At 41.5% G+C, this 16,472-nt stretch overlaps 1 protein-coding gene across 1 annotated transcript; it reads left to right on the top strand.

Annotated features, from left to right (window-relative positions):
• Positions 1-6,699: 6,699 nt before the first annotated feature.
• LOC146650817 (solute carrier family 22 member 4-like) lies at positions 6,700-15,832 on the top strand. The gene is made up of 11 exons (XM_085383984.1): positions 6,700-6,909; positions 8,760-8,975; positions 11,190-11,293; positions 11,858-12,012; positions 12,280-12,451; positions 13,188-13,314; positions 13,407-13,609; positions 13,856-14,070; positions 14,327-14,509; positions 15,228-15,363; positions 15,724-15,832. The coding sequence occupies exons 1-11, from the start codon at positions 6,700-6,702 to the stop codon at positions 15,830-15,832; spliced, it is 1,830 nt and encodes a 609-aa protein (XP_085240110.1).
• Positions 15,833-16,472: the final 640 nt, after the last annotated feature.

The following is a 16,472-nucleotide window of genomic DNA, read 5'->3' as shown; positions in this document are numbered from 1 at the left end:
CTTTCCACATCGGTTGCATTGGCTTTTCACATTCCTCTCTGTGGTTTGTGGCACAGTCTTTCTTGGTTTAAAGTATTTTATTTTTGCTTTAATGATGTCCACGTTACAAAGATTTTCCTGCTTGAAGTTGTTTTTAAGAAGATCCTGCTGCTTCTTAACAAGCTCACTTTGGCGAATCCCTATCACTGCTTTTTCTAACGTGAGCTCCGCGTCCATTTGCAGTTGCTCCGAGAGCCTCTTGTCTCTTATTCCGACAACGAGTCTGTCTCTTATCATTTCACTGTGCAGCGCCCCGTAGCCACAATGCTCAGCCAAGGCATATAGGGATGTAATAAACCCGTCTGCAGTCTCTCCTGCTTCTTGCTGCCTTTGGTTGAACTTTGCACGTTCAAAGATAACATTTCTTCTGACTACAAAGTGTGCCTCGAGTTTGTCTTTGAGAGTGTGATACTCACTCGCCTCCTCTTCGGTCAGGTTCAACGAAGTGATCACGTCTTCAGCTTCATCGCCCATTGTATATATCAGAGTGTTAACCTGGTTTTCGTCCGATTGTAGCTCGAGTCCGGATGCTATCCTGAACCTCTCAAAGCGTCGGATCCATTTCAGCCACTCTTCTGGCTTTGAAAAGTCGAACTTCGGCGGCGGTGATACTTGGAAGGCTGCCGGCGCGGCTGCCATGCTGCTCGCGAGATGCTAGTTAGCATTTGCTAATTTGTTAGCTTAGCTCTTACTGTGGCTGTTAATGCAAACTTAATTTTATTAATCCATCGGGTGGGTTCCTCCAGGGTTTTCACACAGCTGAATAAACATCAAACAGAAAACTGATTAAACAGAAGTGTGAGACGGTCGAGAGTATAAGTCAGCGCCCGGTTATATTTTAGATAGCAAGGAGCAGACGGCAACATTTCACTCTACCGAGGGAGCTCGTGACGTACTACCCGGCTTTCTTTAGAAAGGCCGGGTCCTCAGGTGGAAGCAGCCTCTGAATTTGGACACCCCCGCTGTTTCCAGGCCGGGTACATTGGGTAGGATGTTTTTCCAGGTAGGATGGATTCCCAGAACACCGGCCAATAATAATGGTGACATTTAACGTATTTTATCCGATAAATAAACACTGTAAAATGTATTTATCACCCCCCCACCCCAACAGCCCTTTTGAATATCTCCCTAATTCTGAGGTCTCAAGGTTGGCAAGTATGGTCACAACACCTCACTTTTTGTCACATGTATAGCAAACCACGTCTCAGCTGTTTGTGGAGGTAAAATAAGTCCGCACAATTACGCTAAGCCATTGTTGTGAGTTCGCGCGCCAGCGGCTGCCAGACATTAATACAGTGTATTTCGCACATAAGTATGAAGGCGGAAGAGGAAGTAGTTCCTTTGAATGTAGACAATCCGAATGATGTAGTTTCTTTCCACTGTGTTCCTGTTAATGACAAACTACAAATTTACCCTAAAGTACTAAAATATCGATATTTTAATGTGAGAATCGATTCTAGAACATAAATGATTGGTACCGGAGGAATCGATATTTCAGGATCGATCTGCACATCTCTAGTGGAGACTTTACATGACGATAAAGCAGCTATGTCTGAAGCAGGCAGATGGACCCACATTAATTTTAACGGCTTCCTTTTGGAGAAAGCCGTCAGATTTCAAGTGAAGAGAGACCAGCGACTGACCTATGGGAGCATCAGGAAAAGAAGCCCTGCACTTGCCCCAGCCAGAGGGTTCAAGAAAAGAGCTTTCATTTCTATCTGGGATATCAGCAAGAATGAGAGAGGGATATAACTGAACGCCATCAACATCTTTATCAACGAGGGTACCTGCTTGGACTTACTCTTCAAATAAAGTAAGCCTGTGTCTGTTATTAACCTTTTATTAATATTGGCAGCTACTTTCCTGTTGTTGTTGCTTCTGTTTGGTTGTTCTTGGATTTTGTTATTGTAGTTTTAATGGAAATATTTATGGACAGGTATTGTGCCAAAAACTCATCTTATGTCAAAAAGCGATTTTCGGTACTTGCCAAAAAATGACTGCTAGAATTTAAAGTGTTATAAATGACTTGTTGGCCTTTAATCTGTCAAAAAATATCTGAAACATGTCTCTCACAAATAATATCAGGTCATTTTGAGCCAGAAAGAATATTCCTATCACAAAGTAGAATCTGCAGTCAGTTTTTGCAAAGTTACTGTTGTTTTTTTGTTCTTTTTAAAAAGTGTCAGTGACATCAAAAATGTATTTTTCAAGAGAGATCTGGCTAAGAGAGGGCAACGGAAATTGTAACAAATATAACATCACAATTCTGTAAACACACTTTTAAGTGAAAAGAACTACATACAATAGCCCAGATTCATAACTTGCAAAACGGGCCATTTCTTTATTTTATATATAACCCATTCATAAGTCCTGATCTCTACTGTCTATTTACAAATATTAGTAAAGGTATCAGACATAAAAGAAACATCAAAATATCACTACACAGGTAATCAAATATCAGATAAGGTTACCTGATGATAGCTTTGTGGGATTGCCTGTGTTATGTGTTATTTGTCTCTTTTACTCAAGCAGTGCAATCACTCCTAATGACATGTATCCTGCTAGGGGAGTGTAATTGTGACTGCAGTAAAGACATAGATTAAGTTTTGGCATTGTATTATTCATCATACATCAGAAGTACTTGACATAAGAAATTCTCACTGGTATTTGCATCCTAGCATCATGCCAAAAAAATAATAATTTTATGTGTGTTTTTATGTGCAGTAGTTTTGGCTTATATTGCTAAATAAGTTGTAGTAATAGATAACATTACAAAAAGCCCTATTTTGCAAGCGTCCTATAGTGTCACGGCGAGTGAGAGGAGCCGTGTGGAGGAAATGAAGGAGGATCCAAACGCAGGCGGTAGTGGAGAAGTGAGGGTGGTTTATTGAGCACAAAATAAGGACAAACAGCAAATGGAGCTCGAACTAAACTATACTGGGAAACAACTAAACTATAGCGCAGAAACCAGAACATGAACATGAAGCAGGGCGAGCAGAGGCAGACGATGGTAGACAGCAGGGTGAACACACGAGCGAGACACGATGGTTACACAGACGGACCAGCAACTACAAACACAGAAGGCACGCCTTAAATACACTCAGAGAATCACAGGGAGATTACACACAGGTGGGAGACACAGCTGGGAGTCATTAACGAGACGAGAGGTAAAACTGAACACTCACATGAGACGCAGACCTTCACAATAAAACAGGAACAAGAAACCATCACACTAAGACACAGACTTGACATTTGAGAGACAGACAGAAAATGTCACATGGAACTAGACATATACTAAGCAGACCCAACCGAAGAACAAATCCTAAACACAAACAGAAACATGAAACTCTAATAATAAACATCATAATCATCATCATCATTTACACAACAAGAGAACAATAAAACAATCCCTGATGCAAAATTACACCAAAACATAATAAACTCAAAATACTGGGTCCAACGGACCCAGAACCGTGACATATAGCCTCTGCATTATTACTCTGTTTGCTGCATTATAATCTGTCAGTCATCTTGGGCCACTGGAAATATCTTTATAGATCTCTTATATTTGTTGCAATTTGTGCTCCACTCTTGTCAGGTCTCTTTATAAAGATTTTTTTAAACTTGAGACTAACTACAAAAAGAAAGTAACAAGTCATTTATAGCAGTTTTAATACTTTAAATCACTGTGAAATTGGTCTGACTGCCTGCCAGACCCAAATGTTTTGAGGTCTGCATGTGGAAAAAAGGGTAATTCAGTCTTAAATATCCCTTGTTTTTGGTTTCACAGTGGGTTAAAGCATATCAGAAACTATAAGAGATCTGCAATATAAAGCCTCTCCCGAAGTCTATAAACACTTTCCACTGGCTACTCACAAACTGATTGTATTAAAAGGCTGAGGATTGCCTGCATAATCTTATGCACTGATAGACCTTTGGTCTAAGCCAGCGGTCCCCAACCCCCAGGCCATGGACCGGTACCAGTCTGTGAATGTTTGGTACTGGGCCGCGAGAGTTGAGGTTCGGGTGTGAAATTTATGGTTTTCAGGGTTTTTATTGGTTTTTATCATTATTTATTTATTTTTAATCGTTTTTATTAACCATTAACTTGGTTTCCCTGAGTTTTTTCCCATGTGTTATTAATAATTCCTTTTTTTGTGTACCGGTACTGGTTTTATTTTGTTGTATTTATCCACGACACATTAAACGCAGGTCTGTGAAAATATTGTCGACCATTAACCAGTCCATGGCGCAAAAAAGGTTGGGGACCGCTGGTCTAAGCTTCATAGTCCTTGCCTCAGTATTTTTCCTTTGAAGGGCTGAGTGTTTTCTTTTTAATTTTCACCCGAAGGCAAACATCCCAAATTCCAACAGTAACTGTTTAACATCCGTGTAGCCACACTAAATAACCGTGCATGCATGGACGCTTCAAGCAACAATATCTACCCGTTCACATGCTGTAGCGGGAACATAAGAAGAAGAAGAAGATAACTGGCTATTATAACAGATCAAATATATTAAAACAGTTTTAAAAATTCTCAACTAACAGATTTGGATGTGACAGAAATCGAGCGCAGTTATTCTGCGCTCTATATAATCAGGTTAGTACGAACTGTATATTATAATGGATTCATGATATCATTCAGCCATATGTGACATAGATTGGATGAGATTCTAGTAATTTTGACTGTGACAGTTGATTATAGCGTAAAATCAGTAGTTTACGTTGTGGAAGATAGGATTGTAAGACTCTTATTCTTTCTTTCACAGATTATCGTATGAGCTCAAATTTTGTATAATCTTAAAAATATTCATTGAAAGACCGATGAGGGCAGCCTTTAAAGCTTTGCTTGGGAGCCACGTTATGAGCGAAGCTGTTTAATGAAATGTTCATAGTGAACAGAATCATTCTTCCAGTAATCCAGTGTTATATTCAACACACGTTGAACAACTTGGCTAACTTCTTTGTCTAACATTGTATAACCTCTGATGACAAATCGCTCACTCTCGTCCTCCTCCCTCTCCTAGTAATTCAAAATCTGCAGACGACTTCCAAACACCAGTGTCAAGGTGTAGATCGTGCTGTTGGTTTGTGTTCTTGGTGCCACTACAGAAGGGCAAAGGCAGTTAAAGAAAGAGAAAAGCTTTGAATCTGAGCTGAATGAACAAAGAAAATCAGAAAAAGAGCTGAAATGGCCTCTTAAAATAACCCATATAGTAATAATAACTATTAAAGAGATTTACTTTTATTCTTATTCTATTACTTTATTAATCTTCTGACACTGGAAAAGACCCAGTGCTTTAGCCCTTCACCTAAAGCTGGAAGACTATTCAGGAAGGTATTTTAAAAAGTGTTTATCGAGTTTTCCTTCCAAATAACTGAAAAACAGTCTGTCCAGTCAGCTCTTATTAGGTCAGCCGCAGCATCTCATTTAATTCATGGCAGCAGTTCTCACTTCAGGTGGGGTGGATGGAATAAGGAGTGAAGAGAAACTGAATTTGTTTGTTTTGGATGAAATTTAACCAACAAGAGTTTTCTGGTGCTATAGTTCTTGCTTTTACTGCAGTGAAAGTGATAAGTGATTGTAATCGTGGGCTGTGGGGCATTACTTTTTCAGACTCTGATGGAAGGAATATCAGGAGATGTTTTTCAAGTTTGAGACTCTATAAAAATGCCCTTTTTTTCATTTACCAATTGTTGATTAAGTTGTGTGCTTTGATTCATTTGTCTTGTTGAATCACCCACGGACTTCTAACCTTCAGGTGATGTCCTTACACCTTCCAGTAAAATTATTACCATTATGACTACAAGGCATCCAATGTCCCGAGGTAACAAAACATCCCCCACTGGTTTCTTTTGGGTGCTTTTGCCCTTTAGTTCATTTTTTTTTTTTTGTCTTGTAGTGGACGTTTGAATCAAGATTTGAGCAAGCTGGAGCGATTCTTCTCACAACCTTTGCTGGTCACAAACTCTTGTGAAGAGTAGCAACATATTGTTTTACAGAAGACTGACATATAGACTGGATCTTGAGATCTTTAGACATTTCTTTACTTCATATACAGTATCAGTCCATATGGTGACTCTCGGTGAACTCCACAACTCCCCACTGTGAACACATTTTGTGCATAAACTAACCACGAATGAAACACTGTCCAAATTCCTTTTGTCTGTCTTCCATTTGTGTACTATGTGACAAGGCTGTGTTACCCATGTGGCTGTCTTAATCTTAAAAGCAACCCACTCAAAACTTGACACTTTAACGTAGTACCTTTCCCCCCCTTTTTTTCTGAATATAAATGTCCTGGAGCTCAGGGGCAGTGAGTAGTTTGTCCTTTTGTGTCCTGCCCCTTTCCCCTCTCATTCACACATGTGGTGAAACGCCTTGCCATGTGAGAAAGCACATTATGGTATGGAGTTAATATTATGGAGGAGTTAATATGCACCGAGGGTTTTAGAATTAGTAGGATGAGAGGTGGAGTCTTTCTGTCTTGTCTGGGATAAAAGATCTGAAGCTGCGGAGCACTTGTTGAGAGAGAAGCTGTGACTGGCGCGACCCGTATTCTACTTTTTGATACGATTTTGCTGTTTGAAGAGAGAGCTGACTTTGTCATTTTTTTGAGTGACAGCTGAAAAGAAGAAGAATACAATAGAATACCAAAATGAGGGACTACGAGGGATCCATTGCGTTCCTGGGGATCTGGGGCTGGTACCAGGTGAAGGTCATCTTCTTCCTCTGTACCCTCAGCTTTCCTGCTGGGTACAACATCCTGTCTGTCATCTTTCTGCTGGCCATTCCCCCACACCAGTGCTACATCCCAGCACACAGCAACCTGAGTCAGGACTGGATCCAGGCTAGTATCCCGATACAGGTGAGAACCAGTGGCAGGCCTGATCAAGCTAAATGATTTTGAATGATTGTTTGAGTGAAGGACAGCGGCTAAGAAAACTCAGATTCAGCAAGTATTATTTTATTTTATTTTTCGGTAATTTAACATTATTTTGTTAACTAACTCCTCAACCTTAAGTTTCTATCATTTCTTCTGCCTTTCTATTACACACATGAGAAAGCAGTGATACATTTTGATCACTTTAGCAGTAGATTTAATAAAAGCTTGCCTCTCTGTTCCAGCAGACGCCTGCTTCAAGTAAAACACCTCGAAAAGAAAAACACATCCAGTGCAGGACCAAACATTTGAAAGATCCACTCAGCAGCTAGCTGGCAAACATAATGAAGGACTAAGCTTGATTTTCCATGAGGAGGTGGTTCCAAACACTGTCAGCTACAGTGTCTTGTCATTAATATAAAAAATATATATTTTCCTCTTAATGTCTTTTAACTGTCTTTGCTAAATATTCTCGGTGGTGATGGTTATGTTTAAACCTTCATTAGACTTTCTACTCCTGTGAGTCTGCTAGGATACAATTGGGTTTGTCACGGGGATGTGGGGAAAAGGAGGACCCAGGCGCGGTACTCTGTGTATAAACAGTGCGTTTATTTACAGTGATGGAAACAATAACAGTAAATCCCCGTGCTCTCCCGTGACTCCCGTGTCGTGTCTTCCCAACAAGTCTGTGCTCCGTGTTCTCCACTCTCGTGTGTCCACACACATCCCGTGCCTGCTGCCCTCCGATGTTCCACGCTCCTCCTGAGGGGAAAATGACAGAGGCAGCCGTCAAGACACATAATTCCCGTAGGCATACACTCACAGACTAAACTGAACAGAAGACTAACGTGGAGTCTCATGCAATGATCCCGCGTCGGTGGGAGCTCCAAGACTCTCTTAAGTAGCTCCCCCGACGAGGCCTGATCAGCAGCAGGTGTGTGGCTTCAGGTGTGGCCAGTCCCCTTGCAGGGCCACACCCTCCAGGCCTGACGCCGCCTATAAACAAGTGCTCAGCCACCCACACACACATATACACAAGCACAGAGAAGGGGAAGCAACACCAAAATACACAACAATAACACAGGTCCATGACTGCCCAGGGGTCCTGGGTCGCCCAGTCCCAGGACCCTGACAGGGTTTGAGTGATGCAAGTTGGTGTAAGGATCCATGCAGACGTGCTTGACCTTGGTGACTCTAGGTGTGCGTGTGCGCCGCAGAGTATAATCAAGGGTTTAACGACTCGGCTGTTCCTAGGGTGTTTGCAGCTGTAGTTAAATTATATTTTTGTAAAGCCAGTGTGAGAGAACCTTACACTGAAACGCTTAGTTTACCTAAATCTGCAGCAAGTCACTTTCCCCTAAAGCATTCTTGCGCCGCAGATTCACGTCATCACGACAGTTATTTGTCATTAACGTCTTGTGAAGTTCCAGTGTGGCGGGTGCAGTAGAGTGTACAGTGGGTCGTGGGTTGGATTTGGGGGACGATTCACATAGGAATAAGTCACATAATAATTTGTATCGCCAACTCCAGTCGATTTTCTTTGTGGACAAGCTGCGGTTACCTGAAGTGTGCTTCTATGAGTTTTACTGCTCTTTGTAGATTTAAAAAGCGGATGTTAAATCAGCTGTCATGGAAATGGTCTGTACAGAATATTGACCCACATCTGGTAAAAGCTTACTGATTATACAGCTCACAAATAAGATTTTAAAGGCTTTTTTCCTCTGGCAGTTGAAGTCTACTGTTGACTTCGACGTTATAGAATTCTCGTATAAATTTCAATTCAGGACTCTTTCACTGTCTTGTCTGTCTCTTATAATATCTCTGCTGCTGTACAGGGTCAAAATCTGGAGAGAAGCAGTTGTAGCCGCTATGAGATGCACATGATGCAGAACTTGTCTGCACTCGGAATAAAACCCAACCTTGCCCAGATCCACAACGATTCTGAATTCGGAGCAAGTGCAGGGGTCATGCTGTCCAACCTGAAGCAGGAGGAGTGCAAAGATGGATGGATCTACAGCACAGAGCACTACAAGTTGACTGTAGTCACTGAGGTACTGTTACTGTCTTGATGATATTGTTCAGATCCAAGTCTCCCTGGATCACAAAGGACTTCCTGGTTCAATTACTTATACAAAAAAAACACCCAGCACGCCCCTGCGGGCGGTTTATCCTTCAAGCTCGGGTCCTCTACCAGAGGCCTGGGAGCTTGAGGGTCCTGCGCAGTATCTTAGCTGTTCCCAGGACTGCGCTCTTCTGGACAGAGATCTCCGATGTTGTTCCCGGGATCTGCTGGAGCCACTCGCCTAGCTTGGGAGTCACCGCACCTAGTGCTCCGATTACCACGGGGACCACCGTTACCTTCACCCTCCACATCCTCTCGAGCTCTTCTCTGAGCCCTTGGTATTTCTCCAGCTTCTCGTGTTCCTTCTTCCTGATATTGCTGTCATTCGGAACCGCTACATCGATCACTACGGCCGTCTGCTTCTGTTTGTCTACCACCACTATGTCCGGTTGGTTAGCCACCGCCATTTTGTCCGTCTGTATCTGGAAGTCCCACAGGATCTTAGCTCGGTCATTCTCCACCACCCTTGGGGGCATCTCCCATTTTGACCTCGGGACTTCCAGGTTATACTCGGCACAGATGTTCCTGTACACTATGCCGGCCACTTGGTTATGGCGTTCCATGTATGCCTTGCCTGCTAGCATCTTGCACCCTGCTGTTATGTGCTGGATTGTCTCTGGGGCATCTTTACACAGCCTGCACCTGGGGTCTTGCCTGGTGTGATAGACCCCAGCCTCTATGGATCTTGTACTCAGAGCTTGTTCTTGTGCTGCCATGATTAGTGCCTCTGTGCTGTCTTTCAGTCCAGCTTTGTCCAGCCACTGGTAGGATTTCTGGATATCAGCCACCTCCTCTATCTGCCGGTGGTACATACCGTGCAGGGGCCTGTCCTTCCATGATGGTTCCTCGTCTCCCTCCTCTTTCTTGGGTTTCTGCTGCCTGAGGTATTCACTGAGCACTCGGTCAGTTGGGGCCATCTCTTGGATGTTTGTTGTCTCATCCTGGACTGTGGTGCTGACACTCACCAGTCCCCGGCCCCCTTCCTTCCGCTTAGCGTACAGCCTCAGGGTGCTGGACTTGGGGTGAAACCCTCCATGCATGGTAAGGAGCTTTCTTGTCTTTATGTCAGTGGCTTCTATCTCCTCCTTTGGCCAGCCTATTACCCCAGCAGGGTACCTGATCACGGGCAGGGCGTATGTGTTGATGGCCCGGATCTTGTTCTTACCATTCAGCTGACTCCTCAGGACTTGCCTGACCCTCTGCAGGTACTTGGTGGTTGCAGCCTTTCTAGCGGCCTCTTCATGGTTCCCATTTGCCTGCGGGATCCCCAGGTACTTGTAACTAATAGGATGAGGGACCTATGGATATATATATATATATATATGTATATATATATATATGTATATATATATATCGTTAGCTTCATAGCATAATTGCCTAAGTCATTGACTTAGTCAAATGACTTAGGCAATTATGCTATGAAGCTAACGATATGTATATTACCCCGTGGTAATCGGAGCACTAGGTGCGGTGACTCCCAAGCTAGGCGAGTGGCTCCAGCAGATCCCGGGAAAAACATCGGAGATCTCTGTCCAGAAGAGCGCAGTCCTGGGAACAGCTAAGATACTGCGCAGGACCCTCAAGCTCCCAGGCCTCTGGTAGAGGACCCGAGCTTGAAGGATAAACCGCCCGCAGGGGCGTGCTGGGTGTTTTTATATATATATATATATATATATATATATATATATATATATATATATATATATATATATATATATATATGTGTGTGTGTGTGTGTGTGTGTGTGTGTGTGTGTGTGTGTGTGTGTGTGTGTGTGTGTATAATATATATATATATACCTCATTACAGATGATGTGTCAGTAAAGGCAACATTGAATCCCTCCATCACACAGTAATTTATGAGAAGCTATTGCTTAAGGATGTCCTCTAAAGTTTACCTTAGCCTTATGCCACTTGTGGTCATACAAACAGTGACAGGAATAAGAAGTCAAACAGCCTGAGGAGTAAAATATGGACAGAGACAAACTCATGTTACACACCCATCAAAACAAAGCAACATGGAGGCTAATGAAGCAAACAGTCTGCACAGGGACTGCTGGAAGACAGAGATTAGTGCCCAAGTATTTCCTTCTATGTTCTTATGCCTGCTTTAGATCACCCTTATGTGTACCCTGTCTTCTAGTTTAACCTGGTGTGCGACAACAAGTGGAAACAGCCAATGTCCTCTCTCATCTACTTCCTGGGATCACTTTGTGGCTGTTTCCTCTCTGGACAGATCTCTGACCGGTAAATTCACAGTTTCAGCTCAAGCAGTCTCTAAAGTTAGCAAACCTGCAATGTTTTTCACTAAAATATGTCTGCTAGTTAGCTGTGAGCTAACTCATCCAGGACTAAATAAAATAAAGGATCTATCTTCCCAAATCTCGGTTACCTTTAAGTTTGAGCTAAATGAACTCCATTTTGTTGTTGATAAATCCTATTGTAGGTGCACTGAGCACATGACTCCTTTGCTCTTGGTTAATAATAATAATAATAATAATAATAATGTATACTTTATTGATCCCCATGGGGAAATTACTTGGTTTTTCTCTGCATTTGACCCATTCACTCAGTGAAGCAGTGGGCAGCCACTAAGCAGGCGCCCGGGGAGCAGTGTGTAGGGACAGTACCTTGCTCAGGGGTACCTCAGGGTAGCTGTCATGCTAGCTGCTAAAGCCCTGTTGAGGCTAATGGGCCTATTTTGAGGCTGTTGAGGCTAATGGGCCTATTTTTTAAGCATTAACATCTAAATAGAAAACTGTATGTGCCCATGTTGTGGCTGATTGCTGTCTTGCTGTATTTTTACTGTAGGTTTGGCAGGAAACCTGTTCTGTTCAGTTCCATTTTCATACTAAGTGTCTTCAACATCGCTTTGAGTTTTGCTCAGTCCTGGGCCGTCTTCAATGTGCTTTTCTTCATGGTGGGCATGGGTCAGCTCAGCATTTACATAGTTCTTCTTGTACTTGGTAAGTGTGTTTCTTTATTTCTAGGATAGTCTGCTCAACTGCTGCTGTTTTTAATGTAATAAGCCTTCGGCCAACACCTAAAATGAAACAAAAAGGAAACCACTTGTCTTGTATTGTCAACTAGTCACAACCTTTGACTGACTTTTCTGATTTACACATGTGCAGTAAACAGATAACAGAAAACAAAATATTTTATTGGACATTAGTTGTAATATAACATTAAGTACAACTTCCTGATTTCCTTTAAACTTTGCCTTTTCGTCACAGGTTCTGAGCTCCTAGTTGATGTTCCAAGAGTTCTCTTCAGCAGCCTTGCTTTGAGCTTTTTCTATTCAGCTGGTATGGTGGCATTCCCTGGCACTGCCTACATAGTCAGGAACTGGAGATATCTATCAGTGTTAATGGCTTTGCCTGGTCTGGCCTGTTTCCCCCTTTGGTGGTAAATTGACCTCAGTACACTACTAGGATTTTTGTTTCTTGAGTATTTGCTGATTTTTTCAGCAGATTTTTTTTGTTCAGTATATAAAAGGTTGTTGAGGAATTTGTTGAACTGTGGAATGTGTTAAGCTAATGTAAACTAAATGTGCGCCTCCATCCATCCATCCAGTCTTCCATCCATGCATCCATCCATCCATCACTTTGTTCCACTTCCTCAGATGCCCTTTTCCTTCCATTTGGGGGATCTTGAGACAAAAGAAAGGGATTTATAATTTTTTATTCCAGTTCCCGTTCTCCCCATAGATCTCCTCCCAACTGAACGTTGTTAAAGGCTCATTTCTGTTTAAACCTGTTTTGATTTGATGATCAAAGTTCCAAGGTTGTATCTGCAATCTCATTCATTCAGTCACAGTCAAGCATAAAGTGTTAAATAAAAAATCTTTGGCTTCTGGCAAAGTACATTTTTCACAGATTTTTACAGTTATCATTATGGCACTCAGATGATCCACTGTGGCCACCCGTACAGGGACAGCCAAAAGAAGACGTTCGTGGCATCCAGATAATTTCTAACTCATCGCATCCAGATAATTTCTAACTTTTCCAGCATCTGCTTGATGAATAAATAATACTCTCTCAAACACAGATAGATGGAGCAGGAGGCTCTTGTATTTTTCTTCAGTTTCCACCTGTGCTGACTTGACTAATGAACTACACATTTGTGTCTGTCTGTCCACCAGGCTGGTTCCAGAATCTTCTCGCTGGCTAGTGTCCAAAGGCCGTTTTAAAGAAGCAGAACTCTTGCTAAGGTTTGCTGCTCTGGAGAACGGAGTGGAATTTCCATCTGACCTCTTTCGCTCAGCAAAAGTAAGAGCCTCTGACCTTATCCTTGTCCAACGTGTACCACACTAAACTACATTGGCTAATGTAATGAATTTTCTATGTGGCACATTGATCAGTCTCAACAGTCTGAACAGTCGCAGCAACCCGAACAACCTCAACAGCCTGAACAACCTCAGCAACCCGAACAACCTCAACAACCTGAACAACCTCAGCAACCTGAACAACCTCAGCAACCTCAGCAACCTGAGGTTTCTGGTTACCTGGGTCTGCTGAGGAACACAACCACTCGAAGTATCACACTCGTAGTGTGGTTTCTCTGGTGAGTTAAAGCCTTCCCCATGAATCTATGAACTCAACGAACTGAATATAAACCAGACTAAAACCACACACAGAAGTACACGTGAAACTAAAACTAGAGAATAGAAATATAAAGAAAACTCAGAATGCTGGTTTTGGGCATCAGTGACTCTGACATGTTTTACAACTGCCTATTGATATAATTGACTGAGCGATCCTAACAGGATTCATTTTATTTATTTATTTTTTGTTCTCTTGTTGTTTGCAGGTTTTCTTTGAATGTGAGCTACTTTGGATTGTCATTCAATATGACTACTCTCTATGGCAACCCCTTTCTGAACTACGCCTTGCTATCACTAATGGATATCCCGGCACACTTGGTCAGCTGGTTTAGCGCAAAATATTTTCCTCGCCGCGTGTCCTTTATTGACTTCTCCCTGCTGGGGGCGCTGGCACTCTTCATCATCCAGATCACTTTGCACAGTAAGTGAGACCACTGTCCTTTTCTTGCTCTCTTTGTGAATATAACTGTCATTGTGTTGAAAAATATCAACACAATAAGCCTTTTCAACAAGGCCTCACACACACAGCCTCTATGTTAGAGGTGCTGCCCTAAATGAGATTTATAGACAAAATAGACAAAACAAGATTATTTGAGGGAAGGTAAACCTGCTCACCAAATGTTTGAAAATAACTTGTTTCACTCCTTGTAAGCTTAAAGTCCTTCTCCTCCCTTCAGAGTATCACAACATCACCCTCACCCTGGTGCTGATAGGTAAATTTGGAGTCCTGGCTTCTGAAGGAATCCTGCACCTGCTCACTGGAGAGCTGTCTCCCACAGTCATCAGGAATACGATGTTGTCGTCTGCTGCCTTATTCTCCAGAGTGGGGTCCTCTATCACCCCATACATATTGCAGCTGGGTGAGATATTTGGCATCACAATCACCCCATTTCCCCCCAACAAAAGAAAAAAAAGAAGAAGAAAAACGTTAAATTTGGGACAACTGTTACAACTGACAATACTCGTATTAAAAATGTCCTAAGCTTACTCTCCAACACTTTCTACTGGTCTTGGGTCTGAGAAAAGAAGCTATGGAGTGGGCTATGATGAAAAAAAATCTCTTTAATCAAATAATCCAAGACAGTAAATGTTGAAATTAAGTCAATTTTAAAAACTTCGCTAAACTTCGTTTTGAGGCAAGAGCGAGAAATGATTGAGAAAGTTGTGCAGCGCATCAAAAAACAGCAGATGGAAAACTGAACAACTAATTCTGTTTCAATATGTTTTTGTTACGATGTCTTTGTGCTCTATTCAGTGCCCTGTAAGCTTCTAATGATCTTAATAGCCGTCTGTTTTTCATTTACATGTTTTCAAAGCATCCCTACTTTTGTGTAAACATCATACTAGGATAATTATTCTGCAATAGAGCACTTTGTAGTGTACACAGAACCTTTGTGCCTTTTTTATGAGACAGGTGTCATTGTGTAGAGATGAAGTTTTAGTTCACTTTAATGACAAAAGCATCCTTAATGCTCAGCTTCTCAACTCTAAATCTAACAAACTGACCTGCAGCTCAGTGATGACAGAAGTCTGTAGCAGAGAAATAATCTGAATAATGGGCTCTGGTTTTGTCTGCAGCTGTGTTCTACGAGTTCCTGCCGTGGTTGACTGTGGGTCTCCTGTTAGTCATCGGTGTCTTTGTCTCCCTTTTCCTTCCGGAGTCATTTGGAAAAACGCTTCGTGATACCATCGATCAGATGCAAGTCATTAAGAAGTAAGCTTGTCTATTGATTATGCTAGTAATGCTGCTTTTGCAGAGTGTATATTCAGGTGCGTTCATGTCTGCACTCTATATAATAGATATCCTATGAATGGATTGTAATAAAAAATATATAAATAGGGAAATCTGGTTTGATTGTTTACTGCACTGCGGTCTTAAAGTGTTATGTGGGTAGGTCTGTGTCATGAGACCAGAATAAGAAATATACAGTTCATTTTGAAATATCAAAAATAAAGGTGGGTACAATGTGAAAAAAACTGAAATGAAAAAACAAAACAAATAATGCAAATATATATGAAATATCTATTGTTTAATATTGCCTAACTGATGCAGCTCTCCTCATTTGGCTTCCAGGTTCAAATTTAAAGGGCTCTGTCGCCAAAAGGATGATGGGAATTCAGCTGAGGCTCCAGCTGTCAGCGAGACTTCTCTGTCTGAGATCAAATGCTCAACTGCCTTCTAGAGCTTGAGATGCAGAAATGAACAAATGATTTGAATTTGCTTTTCTAGTCTTGTGTTAGCAATTGTTAGCCACATTTTTAACCATGTGTATGTTCTTTTTATTCTCTAAACTTTTTTTTAATATATTCCCCCCCCCCAATAAACTATACAGTGTCTACCTCATCATGTAGAAAGGCCCCAGTCATGAGACCAGGAAGACCAGGAACCTTCTTGTTGTGAGGCCGCAGCGGAAATTACCACAAAAACACTTATTCATCCTGAGCAGGAATATGGAAGTGAAACAACAAAAAGAAAAAAATTAAAATTTTTAAATCAACTTGAATTTAAGTCGTGTGAGCAGTTGCCATGCTTGGATTATACGATTTAAAATTTGTGTTTAAAACTTACAAATTTTTTTATATCATTTTGATGAAATAAAAAGACTTTGATTGGTTACTGATGCTTTGGATTGTTGTTGGTTACATAATAGAAATAACAATAATAATAGAGATGATGATAAGAACAGTAATATTAATAATAAAATCCTAATAATCCTGATAAGAAAAAAATGTGACTTGTGTGTATTTTCTCTTTCTCTATGCCGTCCATACAATAATAATTACAAAGACTAAAACTAACACTGAAACCAATAAAAGGTAAAT

Source organism: Rhamphochromis longiceps, linkage group LG16 (genome assembly GCF_057381845.1).
Source record: "Rhamphochromis longiceps isolate RC_006_pf linkage group LG16, R_longiceps_female_GT1.1, whole genome shotgun sequence".
In the NCBI taxonomy this organism is placed as follows: Eukaryota; Metazoa; Chordata; class Actinopteri; order Cichliformes; family Cichlidae; genus Rhamphochromis; species Rhamphochromis longiceps.
This window is presented reverse-complemented; position numbering and strand designations above follow the sequence as displayed.